Source organism: Lipotes vexillifer, unplaced genomic scaffold (genome assembly GCF_000442215.2).
Source record: "Lipotes vexillifer unplaced genomic scaffold, Lipotes_vexillifer_v1.1 scaffold1048, whole genome shotgun sequence".
NCBI classification, from domain to species: domain Eukaryota; kingdom Metazoa; phylum Chordata; class Mammalia; order Artiodactyla; family Lipotidae; genus Lipotes; species Lipotes vexillifer.
In genome coordinates this window covers 3,312,364-3,326,768 of record NW_006785351.1, presented here as the reverse complement: position 1 = coordinate 3,326,768, position 14,405 = coordinate 3,312,364, and the positions used below count along the sequence as shown (strand labels likewise).

General features: G+C 39.2%; 1 protein-coding gene across 2 annotated transcripts in view; it reads left to right on the top strand.

The window, feature by feature from the left end:
- The first annotated feature begins 2,908 nt into the window (after nucleotides 1-2,908).
- Nucleotides 2,909-14,405, top strand: part of UHMK1 (U2AF homology motif kinase 1) — a 21,340-nt gene continuing 9,843 nt past the window's right edge. Inside the window, exons 1-5 of one of the 2 annotated variants that reach the window (XM_007457411.1) lie at nucleotides 2,909-3,327; nucleotides 4,658-4,950; nucleotides 5,584-5,775; nucleotides 7,681-7,775; nucleotides 14,369-14,405. The exon at nucleotides 14,369-14,405 is cut by the window's right edge and continues 55 nt beyond it. In XM_007457411.1, the coding sequence (XP_007457473.1) occupies nucleotides 3,060-3,327; nucleotides 4,658-4,950; nucleotides 5,584-5,775; nucleotides 7,681-7,775; nucleotides 14,369-14,405 (885 nt within the window). In that variant the 5' untranslated portion in view covers nucleotides 2,909-3,059. The remainder of the gene's footprint in view (nucleotides 3,328-4,657; nucleotides 4,951-5,583; nucleotides 5,776-7,680; nucleotides 7,776-14,368) is intronic. The other variant, XM_007457410.1, reaches the window with a different exon arrangement.

The following is a 14,405-nucleotide window of genomic DNA, read 5'->3' as shown; positions in this document are numbered from 1 at the left end:
CCAAGTCACTCTGCCTCTCCTTGGGCTCTGCTGCTGCAGCCCCAGGGTCAATGGACCTGCCTAGCTCTCTTGTGCCATTTGGCCAAGGACGGTGATCCTAATGATCCTGGGATTAGACCCGGTGGGTGAATCAGTTGTCTCTCTCAGCTACCTGTTTTACAACCTGGAGAAAAAAAGCCTCCCTATCTCTGTTTTCCTCTGAGTTTGGGAGACTATTTCTGCAGTGCTTTGTGACATGGCTCTAGGGCCTCAGAGGCTGTAATTTCTCCATTGTAACAGAGGGAACCAATGCACCTTCTAAATTTAAGTTCCTCCCAGATCTCTTGAGTCACCGGTAGCCTCTAGTCCATTAAGATTTCAAATTCAAATATTTGGAGGTGATGGAATTCCCTGTCATATCTGGCTCACACTGACTTTCCCGAAAGTGCCTGCAAGATGCATCCTGCACCACATTATCCTCCTCCATCTGAAGGGCAGTAAACTTGAACAGGAAAAGAAGTGTGATTCAGGTCCCTCAGATACCACAAGGGGACAGAATACCTGGAGGAGATATTTAGTAGTGTCAAGAAACACAGTTAGTTATCTGTAGCATCTTTGCAGTCCACTGAGGAGGAGTCATGATGAGATGATGAGAAGGTTCTATTTTGTTCTAGTGGGCACTCTAAGTCTAAGCATAGGTAAGTGAAAAGAGCAAATCTTACTGAGAGCCCACTGTGTATCAGGTACTTCATAAGATAATCTACATTTGTTGTTTTATTTAATTATAACAAAGCAGATATTTCATCACATCTTAAAATTAGCCAAGGAAACAAGGTCTAAGAGAGTTTGGCTAGTTTACTCAGGGACACATAGACAGTAAGTGGTAGATTGAAATCAGGTCTGACTCTGAAGCCAGGGCTTGGTCTCTCGACCTATCGAAAAAGGACCAGTCAGAGGGCCTGGCTCAGCCTCCTTCTAAAGCTGCTTGTGACATTGACGGGGATGTGGGAATTGAAAAGGTGGGAAATGTCATGACAGACCAGCAATTGGTCCACTTACTTCAGGATGTAGAACAAGGAAATGAGAACAAAGTCTCTTGAAATACTAGGAAAAAATGGGTTCTATTATAGGAATCCTCAAGTGGCCAAAGTTTATGATAATCATTGTGCCTTAGTCAGTTCAAGCTGCTATAACAAATAACCGCAGACTGGGTGGCTTAAACAACAATTTATTTCTTATGATTCTGGGGGCTGGAAGTCTGAGATCAGGGTGCCAGCATAGTCAGGTTCTTAGTGAAGGCCCTCTTCTTGGTTTATAAACTGCCAAATTCTTGTTGTACCCTCACACAATGGAGAGCAGAAAGAGAAAGCAAGCTCTCTTGTATTTCTTCTTATGAGGGCACTAATCCCATCATGAGGGTTCCACCCTCATGACCTAATTACCTCTCAAAGTCCTTATCTCCAAATAGTATCACACTGATGATTGGGGTTTCAACATATGAATTTGGGGGCACACAGACATTCAATCCATAGCACACTGCAAAGAGATATTGTTCAGGCGAGAAGAAATAACAGGTTAGAGAGGGACAGTAGATTCGTTACAGTTACAGCCTGCAATTCCAAGTGAGCCTCTGGTATTTCCTGGTGTGTACCAGCCACGTGGAAAGCAAAGGATCTAATCAGAAAGACAATAGGAGTAAGGAAAGTAAAGGGAAAAAGGAAATCTACAAGGTGATCTTGTAAGAAAATTTACAGAAGAGAAAATTAAGATATCTAATAAAAGTATGAAAAAGGTGTACACTACTAACAACAACAAAAAATAAAAACTAGGGCTTCCCTGGTGGCGCAGTGGTTGAGAGTCCACCTGCCGATGCGGGGGACGCGGGTTAGTGCTCCAGTCTGGGAGGATCCCGCGTGCCGCGGAGCGGCTGGGCCCGTGAGCCGTGGCCGCTGAGCCACTGAGCCTGTGAGTCCGGAGCCTGTGCTCTGCAGGGGGAGAGGCCACAACAGTGAGAGGACCGTGTACCGCAAAATAAATAAATAAATAAAATAAAAATAAATAAAAATGATATCAAAATATCATTTATTACTTATAAAATTAAAAAGAAAAAATTTTAATCATAATACTTTATAATGATATGGGTATGGTAAGTTACACACTCTGCTAATTAGAGCATAAATGTATACAACTAGTCTACAAAGCAATTTTTCAACAATGTTTAATTTTGCAGACATTAATTAATTTATTCCTTTCTAGTTTAGTTTTTTCACTGCTACATTATAAATTACTCCACAACTTAGCAACTTAAAACAACAATAAACATTTGTTGTCATAATTTCTGCAGGATTGAATTCAGAAATGGCTTAGATAGGTGGTTCTAGCTTAGGGGTCTCTCAAGAGCTTGCAGTCAGGATTTCAGACAGAGCTACAGTCATTTGAAGACTTGCCTGGGACTGGATGCTTTTTGTTGAGGCAGCCACAGGCAAAGTAGACTAAGAGGAGCACAGAGGCCTGGGCGTCCAGAATTATAGCCACTAGTGACCATAGGTGTGGAAGAGGTGTTAAACCCTTTCCTTTAGTAACTGGGGTATTTCCTCTGGGATCCCGGCTATGAGAAATGTAGGCGGGGTTTTATTTTCCTGGGTTCCCAGTGCTGAGGTGAGGTGCCTCAACAAGAAAAAGGATCAGTTTTAATTTCAAGTGACGCGTGTGAAAGCGGTTTACGTTGGGCCTGGAACAGTGAGAACTCAAGAAAGTTTCACAACTCTCAACCTCAGTCCCTTCCTCCAAACCTTAATTCCTCTAATCAAATCTAGACCCCGCCCCTTCTGGGCCCGCCTCCTTCAGCCTGCAGGATTGGCTCTTCCTCCATTTCCGGCTTCTGGGACCACCCCCCCCACCCCCCACAGCGCCTACGGTTTCCGGTGTCATGGCGGCCCGAGGTCCCGGCAGTCGGTGAGGCGGCTGCAGGCCCCTCCCTGCGGAGCCGCTGGTCCGGCGGGCGGGGATGTGACCGCGGGCCCTGCCGGCCAGCCCTGGGCGTCGCGTCAGCTCCGTGTCAGCGCCCTCAGTCCGCACCGATGGCGGGATCCGGCTGCGCGTGGGGCGCGGAGCCGCCGCGGTTTCTGGAAGCCTTCGGGCGGCTGTGGCAGGTACAGAGCCGCCTGGGTAGCGGCTCCTCGGCCTCGGTGTATCGTGTGCGCTGCTGCGGCACACCCGGCTCGCCCCCCGGCGCTCTGAAGCAGTTCTTACCGCCGGGCACCACCGGGGCTGCGGCCTCGGCCGCCGAGTACGGTTTCCGCAAAGAGAGGGCGGCGCTGGAGCAGTTGCAGGGTCACAGGAACATCGGTAATAGCCGCTGTCTCCCTTCTCTTCTTGCTCAGGTCCCAGTCCAGGCATGCACTCTCTCTCGCAGCCTGGCGTTCCGTCTTCCGTCTTTTAGGCTGGACAAGTGGGTCTGGCCCTGTCCTTATCACCCGGTCCAGGGCCCTTTCCCGTCCCCCTTTCACTCTGCAATACGGTGGAGTTGGTGGTCTGCTTTGCCCGTAGTAGATGCTCAATAAATTCTGTTTTGATTCAGTTCTCGTTGGAGAATGCCGCACCTATTAGCACAGAGAATTATCTTCTCTAGTGAAAGGAGGCATATCTTTACTAGATTGTCAGGTCTTATACGAAAATGTTTTAATCTTTGCACACCAGTGAAAAATGGGAAATATTTCTAGTACTTGTGACGTCAGTGCTAATAACCCGTATAGGTGTTACTTGATACATATTTAGTATGGATTTGGGAGAAATGACTCCCAAATTTTCATAGTAGTCCTTATGGAAGTGTGAAAATTATACATAAGCACTTTATAGTTTTACCCAGGTAAGCCCATGTTTCATGATTCAGATATTCGGAATGTAAGATATGTAATGGTTACTGATGATTGATGTATGAAAACAGTTTTCATTGTTACTATACCAACAGAGAGCTTATAATTAGTAACGGCTTTGGTTAATAAAGAAATGTCTTATTTCCTGGCAAGCATGATCCATATTTAATTTGAAGGTGACCTTTTTAATATTACCATTTGGAGAAGAATTTCTTAACACTAGTGTTGCTTTTTTATTTTTTATTTTTAAAAATTTTTTTAAGGGTTGCTAAATGGTGTCTATAACCCGGGTATTTAAGATGGAAATTTTTTGCAGACCTAAGGAGTTGTCGAATCTTTACAAGATTAGGTTAAAACGTCATCTTGAAAGTCTCAGTCTCTCCTTTTAATATTTAGATTATAGAGTGCTATTTTGGATCAAGAAATAATCTTCAATTTTGATTTTGCATGTTGTGACATTTGCCGTAAGAGTACTTAGTATTTGGATTTTTCTTTTGATCATTTTTGCTTGGCACCCTAAGTGCCTATTCACCCATCTCTGAGTGCTTGGGAAACACAATTTGAATTATTGTGCCATGTTTAATATCTTTGAATAGTAATCCACTGTTGAAGGTCGTCTCATTTTATTAAAATAAAGTAACCCAGTTGCCCAAAAATCTTACTCATGGGAAAAATAAATTACAGTGGCTTCCTTGCTCATCAAAGTTATCCTTATCTAGACTACCCCAGATTTGTATCTACTTTTAATGGTCACTTACTCGGAGTCTGGTTTTTAAAGTATTATAATTCGTTTCTTTTTCTAGTGACTTTATATGGAGTCTTTACAATCCACTTCTCTCCAAATGTGCCATCACGCTGTCTGTTGCTTGAACTCCTGGATGTCAGTGTTTCGGAATTGCTTTTATATTCCAGTCACCAGGGTTGTTCCATGTGGATGATACAGCATTGTGCCAGAGATGTTCTAGAGGCCCTTGCTTTTCTTCATCATGAGGGTTATGTCCATGCAGACCTCAAACCACGTAATATATTGTGGAGTGCCGAGAATGAATGTTTTAAACTCATTGACTTTGGACTTAGCTTCAAAGAAGGCAATCAGGTAAGACATACTTTCTCTCCCCACCCCCTCAATGGTCTAAACAAAATATTTTTAAATAACAGAGGTGATTTAGTAGAGACTTAAGAGATATTTCTATGTAAAATACTGAAGTGCCTGGGGATGAAGCAAATAAGAATTTCATTGCCATAATCATTAAAAAGGGATATATGTTTGGGTCAGGTGGGGGAGCTAGTACAAGAGGGCTGTGGAATTATTAAAAGTACTTTACCTACATAGAAGGCTTTTTTTTCTTTGAGCATTTGGTTAATTGCTGAATTACTGTTACTAGTGTCTTCAATGTTGGGACTCTGTCTAATGGCAGAACTCATGTGACAGTTCTGGCAAATGCTCCATTCTCCATGGTTTATCAGCTCTTTGCAGAGTATCCTTATTTATCAGCAGTGCCTGACAGGCAAGAGAATATCTAAAGAAATGAGCAGTTCTATGGAAAGTGTACAGCTTGCCTTTGAGAAGTACCCAGTTAATGAACCAAAGCATTGTGGTAGCCAAGGACTCAAAATTTTGACATTCAGTTTGGCAGTGGCTCATTGCACTTTCAGAGAGGTAAATACACTGGTTGGATGGAAAGTGGGCAGTTTTTGATTGGTTACAATATTTACTCATCTTCTTTAGGATGTAAAGTACATTCAGACAGACGGGTATCGGGCTCCGGAAGCAGAACTGCAGAATTGCTTGGCCCAGGCTGGCCTGCAGAGTGATACAGAATGTACCTCAGCTGTTGATCTCTGGAGCCTAGGAATCATTTTACTGGAAATGTTCTCAGGAATGAAACTGAAACATACAGTCAGATCTCAGGAATGGAAGGTAAACTCTACCACTGTTTTGCTTTGGGGCCCTTAATCCCAATGTAAGTGTACTCAGTTTATAGTGATTCTCTGAAGACACTGATTGCTTCATCTCCTCCATATTCCTCTTACTGCTTTCATGTTACCTTCAATGCCATTCCTCACTCCCATAGCTACAGATGTGCTAGTGAGCATTGCATGCTCACTGTTTTTAGCTGAGGCCTGGCGTGTTGTAAGTTCTTGAATGAATGCATTTCCCCAAAGAAGCAACAGTGATTTGTTTAGTAATGTAGTGTTATATTCTAAAATATTACTAATACAGTACTATTCTATGAGGATCGTTAGAATGGATATTGGTTATTGTTTTACAAATGAAAACTTGGAGGCACAGATGTGTAAAGCCACTAGCTCCAGATAGTACAACTGGATGTTCTAGACCTGGGTCCCCAATTCTGTCCCTCCTACTCAGAAGTTCAGTGTTCTGTCCACAGTTCAACTCTGCTTCGTGTTTATTTGTATTCTATATGTGAACTATCCTGAGAAAGTGCTGCTAATAACATTGTTTCTTTGGGAACATGGGTTCTAAGTTCCAAACCTCTGACATAGGAATTAACCTTTCACATATTCATGAGTTAGGAATTAACTACATTATGTTTTCCAACATATTGGGGCTTTAATGTTGTGATGATATTAGTATCCTTTAGGTTAGAGGTTTGATAAACAGTACAATGTTTAGGAATTATTATTGGTTTTGATATTAAACAAGTATTTTTTTGAGCATCTAATGCATAGTGTGTGGCCATTATACCATACAGAGTTTTATTTCTTTTAAACCCCTAGTCATCTATACCTGGTGAAGCAGTTCTTGGAATAAATACTTTAATAGCCTAGTGGGTGCACCTAATGCTTACTTTTGGCAAAAAAAAGTACTGCCATGTGAGTAAAACCAGTATCATTCTTTATCATTAGTCCCCCAGACAGTCCATTGTTCTTTCTCTAGTGCTAATATAGATAAACGGATCAATTTTCTACATTTAGCTTTGACTAACTTTGAGCTCTTTGGACTATTTCTTCTTGAGCCAGAGCCAATCAGAACTAGATCACATTTGGGCATTTTTTTTGGTGAAATTTAGAGGCATGATGTGTACTAAAGCATTCCCTATTATTTGTCGCCTAGATATAAGCATCATTATTCTGTATTTTTTCACTTTCTGTAGAGGCAAAATTGCCGAGTATGAACATAGGCTCTGAAGTTAAACCTCTAGGGTTTATATCTTCCCCCACCTCTGAGTTATTTATTTAGGTTTACTAAGCTATGGTTTACTTTCTGTAAAATGAGGATAACAGTGTTGAGGTTAAAAAAGAGATGATACCTAGTTCCTAGCATAGAGTGTGGCCTGTGGTATTAGGTGATGATGATGATATCGGGTCTTTTTACTCATGTACACACTTCCACAGTACTCAGGGAGAAAATGTTATGTTCCACAAGGATTTAAGGTATGAATAATGTGACAGATGCAGTTTTTAAATACTGTCCTGGTTTCTCTTTGATAGTTTATTTTATTTCTGTCTGAAAACCAATTGAAGACCCATCATGAAGACACTGACTCACCTAGCACACATTTACTTTCTCATTTTGCATTAAACTACATTTCTGTATGGTTGCTTTGGTATTTGTTTGTTTATTCATTCATCTGGTAAGTCTTCATAGAGTGTCAGGTACTGAGAATGGAGAAAAAATGTTCCTCTTCTCGAGAAGTTTTATAATAATGTACCAATCTCCTTCATTAAGATTGTAAGCTCTCAGAAGAGAGTGTTTTCTGTTGCATTTAATTTACCAAACCGTTCAGTGCTATGTGTCCAGTACTTAGTAAATACAGACTGAATTGAATAACCAAAGGAAGACTTTTCTCCATCTTTTTAGGCAAACAGTTCTGCTATTATTGATCACATATTTGCCAGTAAAGCAGTGGTGAATGCCGCAATTCCAGCCTATCACCTAAGAGACCTTATCAAAAGGTATGTTACATGTACTTTAAACTGGCTTTTTTTTTCTGAATGGATTTGTATTATTATTTCTGGTTTGCTTAATCATGTAGAACTTTTCCTTCCTTAGAATCAAAAATCTTTATTCTATACAGTCTACTTCTAATAAGAAAACAATCAAGTTGTTTTACTAAATTTATTTTCAAAGGAGTGTTCTTTTTTCCTGGTGAGTACCAGGTATTAGGCTCTCTTAGCAGTTATTCAGTGGAAGATAGATGATGGATCACTGTGCCTTGGGCCTTTCATAGCTCTGGCAGTTCTGTATATGATAGAGAATAGGTGTTTATTAACTAAAGACTAAGTTTACTTTGGACTACCAAATAAAAGTTTCAAGTAAAGTAATTATATATTATACTTTAAATAATTAGCATTGAAAACTCTGGGGACAGATACAGTGTTTTTTATTTAATTTCTAATTGCTTTTTAATATAAAAATAATTCCTGTCTTTAAAAATGTAGTGACATAAAATAGACTTTCTTTGAATTGACAAAACATGATTTCTGACAAATGGTTTAATTAAAAGGATGTGTACCCTATTCTTAAATTTTCTCCAAACTGGCTTTTAAAGCTTCATTAAAACTGCTCATTAGTCCACTCCTTCTATCCAGGAATGTTTGTTTCTCAGAGTAAACCTACGGCCATTCAGATTCGGTGGCAAGTTAGTCATGCCCTTATGATAGTCGTTGTCAAACTTATTTGAGAAAGCTGGTCCACGTGACTCCTGGGCCAGGTGTTGCTCTGCAGGGTGTTCTGATTAGCGTCAGTTATTGTAAGTGAAGGTGTCTGTTTTTATCTGACATGATTGATTGTTTTATAAATCTTGGTGTCTAAGGAAATGACACTGCGGCTTTTGATCAGAGATAATTAATATTACACATGTGTATATAATGAAATGAGTCAGGCGGTTATGGAGCTTTTTGCTTAAAGTATACAGATGTAGTGTTTTGATTTCACCCAGTTTCCCCTCGTGGTAACATCTTATGAAACTAGTACAATATCGAAATCAGGAAATTGACATTACAGTCCATGGAACTCAGATCTCACCAGTTTTTTGTTTTGTTTTGTTTTGTTTTTTAACGCTTCAAATCATTTAATCCCAAATTATCAGTCACAGATACCAGTTTTTAAAGGATTAAAAAAAAAGACTGCTCCCCTCAAAACATGTCCTACTACAGTAAGCAGTTCTGTAAGTTAAAAAAAAAAAGTGTTTTAATAAAAGTGATAAATCATTCTGTCTTTAGGATAGTTATGTTCAACAAACCCACATATGCTTGATATCTGCATCTTACCTCCTAGGATCTCAAACTGTTTATTTTAGAAATAAAAACATGGGGAGAGGACAGTTCATTGTAAAATATGAAAAAGCAGTGATTCAAGCATGTGAGTTTTTGCTTTATATTCCTAGCCAGAGCACAAATGACTGGATATTCTCATCAACACCAAACTAAAAAAGAAACAAAAAACAAAACTGGAACCACCATGAAGACAACGCCACATTAAAATCTCTTTCTCTTGATACTTTCTATCTTCCAGCTGACTGGATGAGTTTCTTCTGTTGCTGTATCATCCTCTCTGTACACTTTAATGGTTTTATCAGCTTCAGCTGTTAATAACTGACTTTCAGACTGATCAAAAGCACAAGCAAATATTCCTGACTCCCTGTCCAAAGACCCAGGCTGCACTGCTGCATGAACTCGCTGGAGATTGTAGCCAGTTCTCCAGTCCCAAAGATGCATAGTGCCATTGTCAGCTTCACCAGTTTTACTTGCACTTATTTGTGTGTGTGTGTGTGTGTGTGTGTCTTACAAATTACAGTAGTTTTAAATAGCTGTCAGTGTCTGATTGATACTAGATATTAAATGTTGCATTTTATATTGAAAAGAGGCAGTGTAAAATTATATAACGGATTTTAGGATAGAAGTCAAATTATGTAATGGGTTCTGGGATAGACTTAAAAGTCTAATTGACCTTGTTATTTAAGCTTGAGAGGTTTGGTTTTATTTTGTTTTTAATAATACTTTTTTTTTTCCTTTTTTCTACAAGTAATACTAGATTTGGAAGCTATAGAAAATTGTGACAAGAAAAATAAAAATTATAAGCTCATTTTCTACTGTTACCACTTTGGTGTATTTCTTTTCAGTATTTTTCTTCATATTTTGTTGTGTATGCATGCAAATTATTCGAACCTTTTTTTTTTTTGTAGACTAAAACATAGGTACTGAAAACAAATGTGTAGCTTAGTGAATGCTTAGGAATACTCTTGTATCCACTATATTCAGGTTGAGAATTAGAACTTTACCAGCTACTCCTGAAGTCCTCTATGTACCCTATCCCAATCTCAAGCCCCTTCTTCCTCCCTAAAAGTAACCACTACCCTGACTTTCATGGTTATTACTTCCTTGTTTTCATTATAGTTTTATTACCTAAGTGTGCATTCCTAAACACTATGGTTTAGTGTTGCCCTTCTATTAAAAAAAAACAAATCCCTTTTAAGTTTCATTTACTCTAAAAGGTCCCTTTTCATCTCCTACTCTCCCTGTTCCTTTGTTTATTTGTTGAACAGCCTGGGTTGTTGACTCAGTATAGTTGTCCACAGTCTGAATTTTACAGATTGGGATATTGTAGTATAGTCTATCATATTTCCCTATTTTCTGTAAATTGGTAGTTGTATATTTGTATCTAGAGGGTTTTTTTTTTTCCAGACTGTAGATGGTATTCTGTTTTTCTATGTCAGCACATAATGTGGCCATCTCCATTTTATGTGTTAAGAACTGTTGATACTTAGTGCCTAGATCCATGACTTTGTTAGGGGTTGTAGAATGGTGATGTTCTTATTATGTCATTTTCTCTTCATTTAGTTAAGACGAAATAAATGCTTGATTCTCTTGACTTGTTTTCATAATGAATTGATTCCCTGTCATCTTCCAAAACAGACCATCCCCTTTTTGAAAGGTCAAAGTATCATTATTAACTAGTGAATTTAAATGTATTTGGTATATTTCAGTCCATTGCAGTTCTTATCCTAATTGAAGCTGAAATTATCCCATCTTTGAGGAATGTGAGCCTCTGCAAGTTGGTTTTGGCAGACCTTATTATCTGTAATAGTTTCATTTTTATCTAGTGTGGTAAGATGTTCCTAGTTCAAAGTACACGTTTCCTGCCCCAGACCTGGAAGTAGCATTTCTCCAAGAAGCCTGGTTTCTTTTAGTAGGAAATGGTATTTTAAAAACCACAATCTGGGTATTAGGAATACTCACTGCTACTGGAGCGGTCATTGTTTCAAGGCCTATTAAGTGGACAGAGTTCATACTGATGTTTCCAATTTAAATTCAGAACCACAGTGTTTTTACTTCTTCTGTTTTATATCTCTTTCTCTTTTATGTCAAGAATTCTGGTTCTTAAGGACAAAGAGAATGCCAGATTAGAATATTTCATAATTACTCATTTGCTTCATTCCACATTGCACTAAAACAGTCTCAATAATAGTGGTATAGTAAGATTACTGAAAACAGTTGTTTTTGCATATGCTTTTCCCATTCTTCCCTCATTTGAAAAAGTTATATCTGCATTGTCAAATTATATAGCTATTACATGCTATGCACTCTGTTTTCAAGCACTCTCATTTAATCTCAGTTCTATGTGTAATTAGATATTTAATGTTCATCACTGATCCTTGTGTTGATGTCTCTCTAGTCATTTTAGTTTACTGAAGCTTGTTCTCTTGATCATAGGATTAATATTCTCTGAGTTCTTACATGTTTTTTTCTTTTAACATTTTTTTTTTCGGTACACGGGCCTCTCATCGCCGTGGCCTCTCCCGTTGCGGAGCACAGGCTCCGGACGTGCAGGCTCAGCGGCCATGGCTCATGGGCCCAGCCACTCCACAGCATGTGGGATCCTCCCAGACTGCGGTGCAAACCCGTGTCCCCTGCATCGGCAGGCGGACCCTCAACCACTGCGCCACCAGGGAAGCCCTAACATTTTTCTTTTAAATACTGTTTTATTTCTTTTTTTATTTATTTATTTTTGGCTACGTTGGGTCTTCATTGCTGCACGTGGTCTTTCTCTAGTTGCGGAGAGTGGGGACTACTCATTGCGGTGGCTTCAGTTGTTGCGGAGCACAGGCTCTAGGCATGTGGGCTTCAGTAGTTGTGGCGCATGGGCTTAGTTGCTCTGCGACATGTGGGATCTTCCCGGACCAGGGATCGAACACGTGTCTCCTGCATTGGCAGGCAGATTCTTAACCTCTGTGCCACCAGGGAAGTCCCTTGCATATTAATAATAGTTAAACTGTGCTTATTATACTTGAAAGTCTGTTTACCTGGGTATAAAAATCCTTAGCAGACACTTTTCGTGAGTGTCTTAAATTACAGTTGACCCTTGAACAACATGGGTTTGAACTGCAAGAGTCCATTTATACATGGATGTTTTACCGTAGTAAATAGTATGTTACTACATGATCTGCAGTTGGTTGAATCTGCGGCTGCAGTACCGTGGATACAGAGGAACTGTGAATATGGAGGGCCAGCTATAAGTTATATGGATTTTACACTGTGGGGAGGGGGCATGCCCCTAACCCTGGAGTTATTCAGTGGTCAACTGTACTCTGTTTTCTTCTAGCATATAGTGTTGCTGTTGAAAACAGTGTGTTGATGCCACTGTCTTTGTATTAAAAGTCACTTGCTGGTGGCACAGTGGTTAAGAATCTGCCTGCCGGGCTTCCCTGGTGGCACAGTGGTTGAGAGTCCGCCTGCCGATGCAGGGGACGCGGGTTCGTGCCCTGGTCCAGGAGGATCCCGCATGCTGCGGAGCAGCTGGGCCCGTGAGCCATGGCCGCTGAGCCTGCACGTCCGGAGCCTGTGCTCCACAACGGGAGAGACCACAACAGTGAGAAGCCTGCGCACCGCAAAAAAAAAAAAAAAAGTCACTTGGTCCTTTGGCCTAGATGCCCTGAGGATTTCATCTTTTTCTTAAAAGTCTAGTGATTTTACCAGAATAATAGATTTTGATTTTTCTAGGGTCTGTATTCTCAGGAAATATGTAGTTTCAGATCTTTTTGTTTGTTTTATGAAAGTATTCTTAAGTTAGTTTTTAGTATTTGTTCCCTCGCTTTGTTTTTTTCCTTCAGGCATTCCCATTATATATATTAGATTTTCTTTGACTCTATTCAGTATTATCACTTTTTCTTGAATCTTTTTATTTCATTTTTTTTTATTTAAAAATTTTTTCTCCTTTCTGCCTTTTGTCTTTAAGACATTATCTCTTGTGTTTATTCATCCTTATGTCTCTTCTAGCTTAAGCTTATTTTATGAAGTTATTTTTTCATTTTGTTTCTCCTGAGTTCTGTTATCTGATGTTTGAAATTTTCTAATTTGATTTATGTTACTCTTTCATATCTTGTATCTTTGTAAAAAATGCCTTTAGCTCATTTGAAATGGTAGGTTATAGTGTTCGTCTGTGTTGTGGTCATGTCTTTCTTGCATGCATTCGTTGTCTGAGGGCAGTTATTTTGCAATTCTCTTTTCTTGCGTAGTAACTTTGTTATAATACTTTTTATGTGGTTCATTTTTATATGAAATTCATTTTCCTAAACTTACAGAAGAAGGTGTAGCTTTTCTAACTACACAGGCCTCCTTCTTCTGTTGTTTTGTGTAATTTTTTTTGGAAAAGTGTTTTTTTTCTTTTCCTGAGATCTCCTGGCTCTTCCCCTTCCCTGCTTTTTTCCTGGTGTCTTTGTCTCTTTCTCTCTCAATTTATTTACCCCATCAATATGGATTCTCTTCCCAAGTTTTCTTTTCTTTGCAGGACTTTGCCCTGGAAGGGAGCTTCAGCTGGTTGGTTTTGAGAGGTTCTAGTGTCTAGATTACTTCAGCCCCCTCAGGTCTTACAGAGGACCCCTTGCATTCACTTGGAATTAGAATGTGTAATCCCTGGTAGTTTCAGCTGCTTTTCTCAAATTGGCTAACTGTGCTTTCCAGTGAATACCTGTTGGCTCTTTGGGATTATTTTTTTCTTTGGTTCATCAGATTAACTGTTATTTTTGTCTGCTTCCTTCTACATACATGCCAGTGTGGTGCAAGTCCTACTGCTATTGATGGTTTCTCCCTAGCCTCTTGTATTTTGGAGTCTAGTGGGGTTACCTACTTTTGTTAGAGATGTTGTCCATAGATTTTTGATTTTGCTATCAAGTTGCTTTAATATTTAGGGGGATTTGACAAGGCTCAAAAGTCATCTCACCTCTTTTTGTTTTTTTTTAATTGGATTACCCTAAATCTATGTCTAGCTGTTTTTCACTTAGTGTTACAGAGTATAGATCACTTTCCCATGTTGTATTTATTAATCAAAAAGATTTTAAATTAAAATATATTATGTCTTAGGTATATATAATAATTTATTGAACTATTTACTCGTAAATAGCATTTTTTTTTGGTAGATGAATGATTCAGTAAGTCATGCTAATATGATTAATGCTGTGGTGAACATTTAGACGTTTTTATTTTCTTTAATGGTTGCATTTTCAAAAGATTTGACAAAAATTATAAAGATACCTATTTTTGTGTTTTAGCATGCTTCATGATGATCCAAGCAGAAGAATTCCTGCT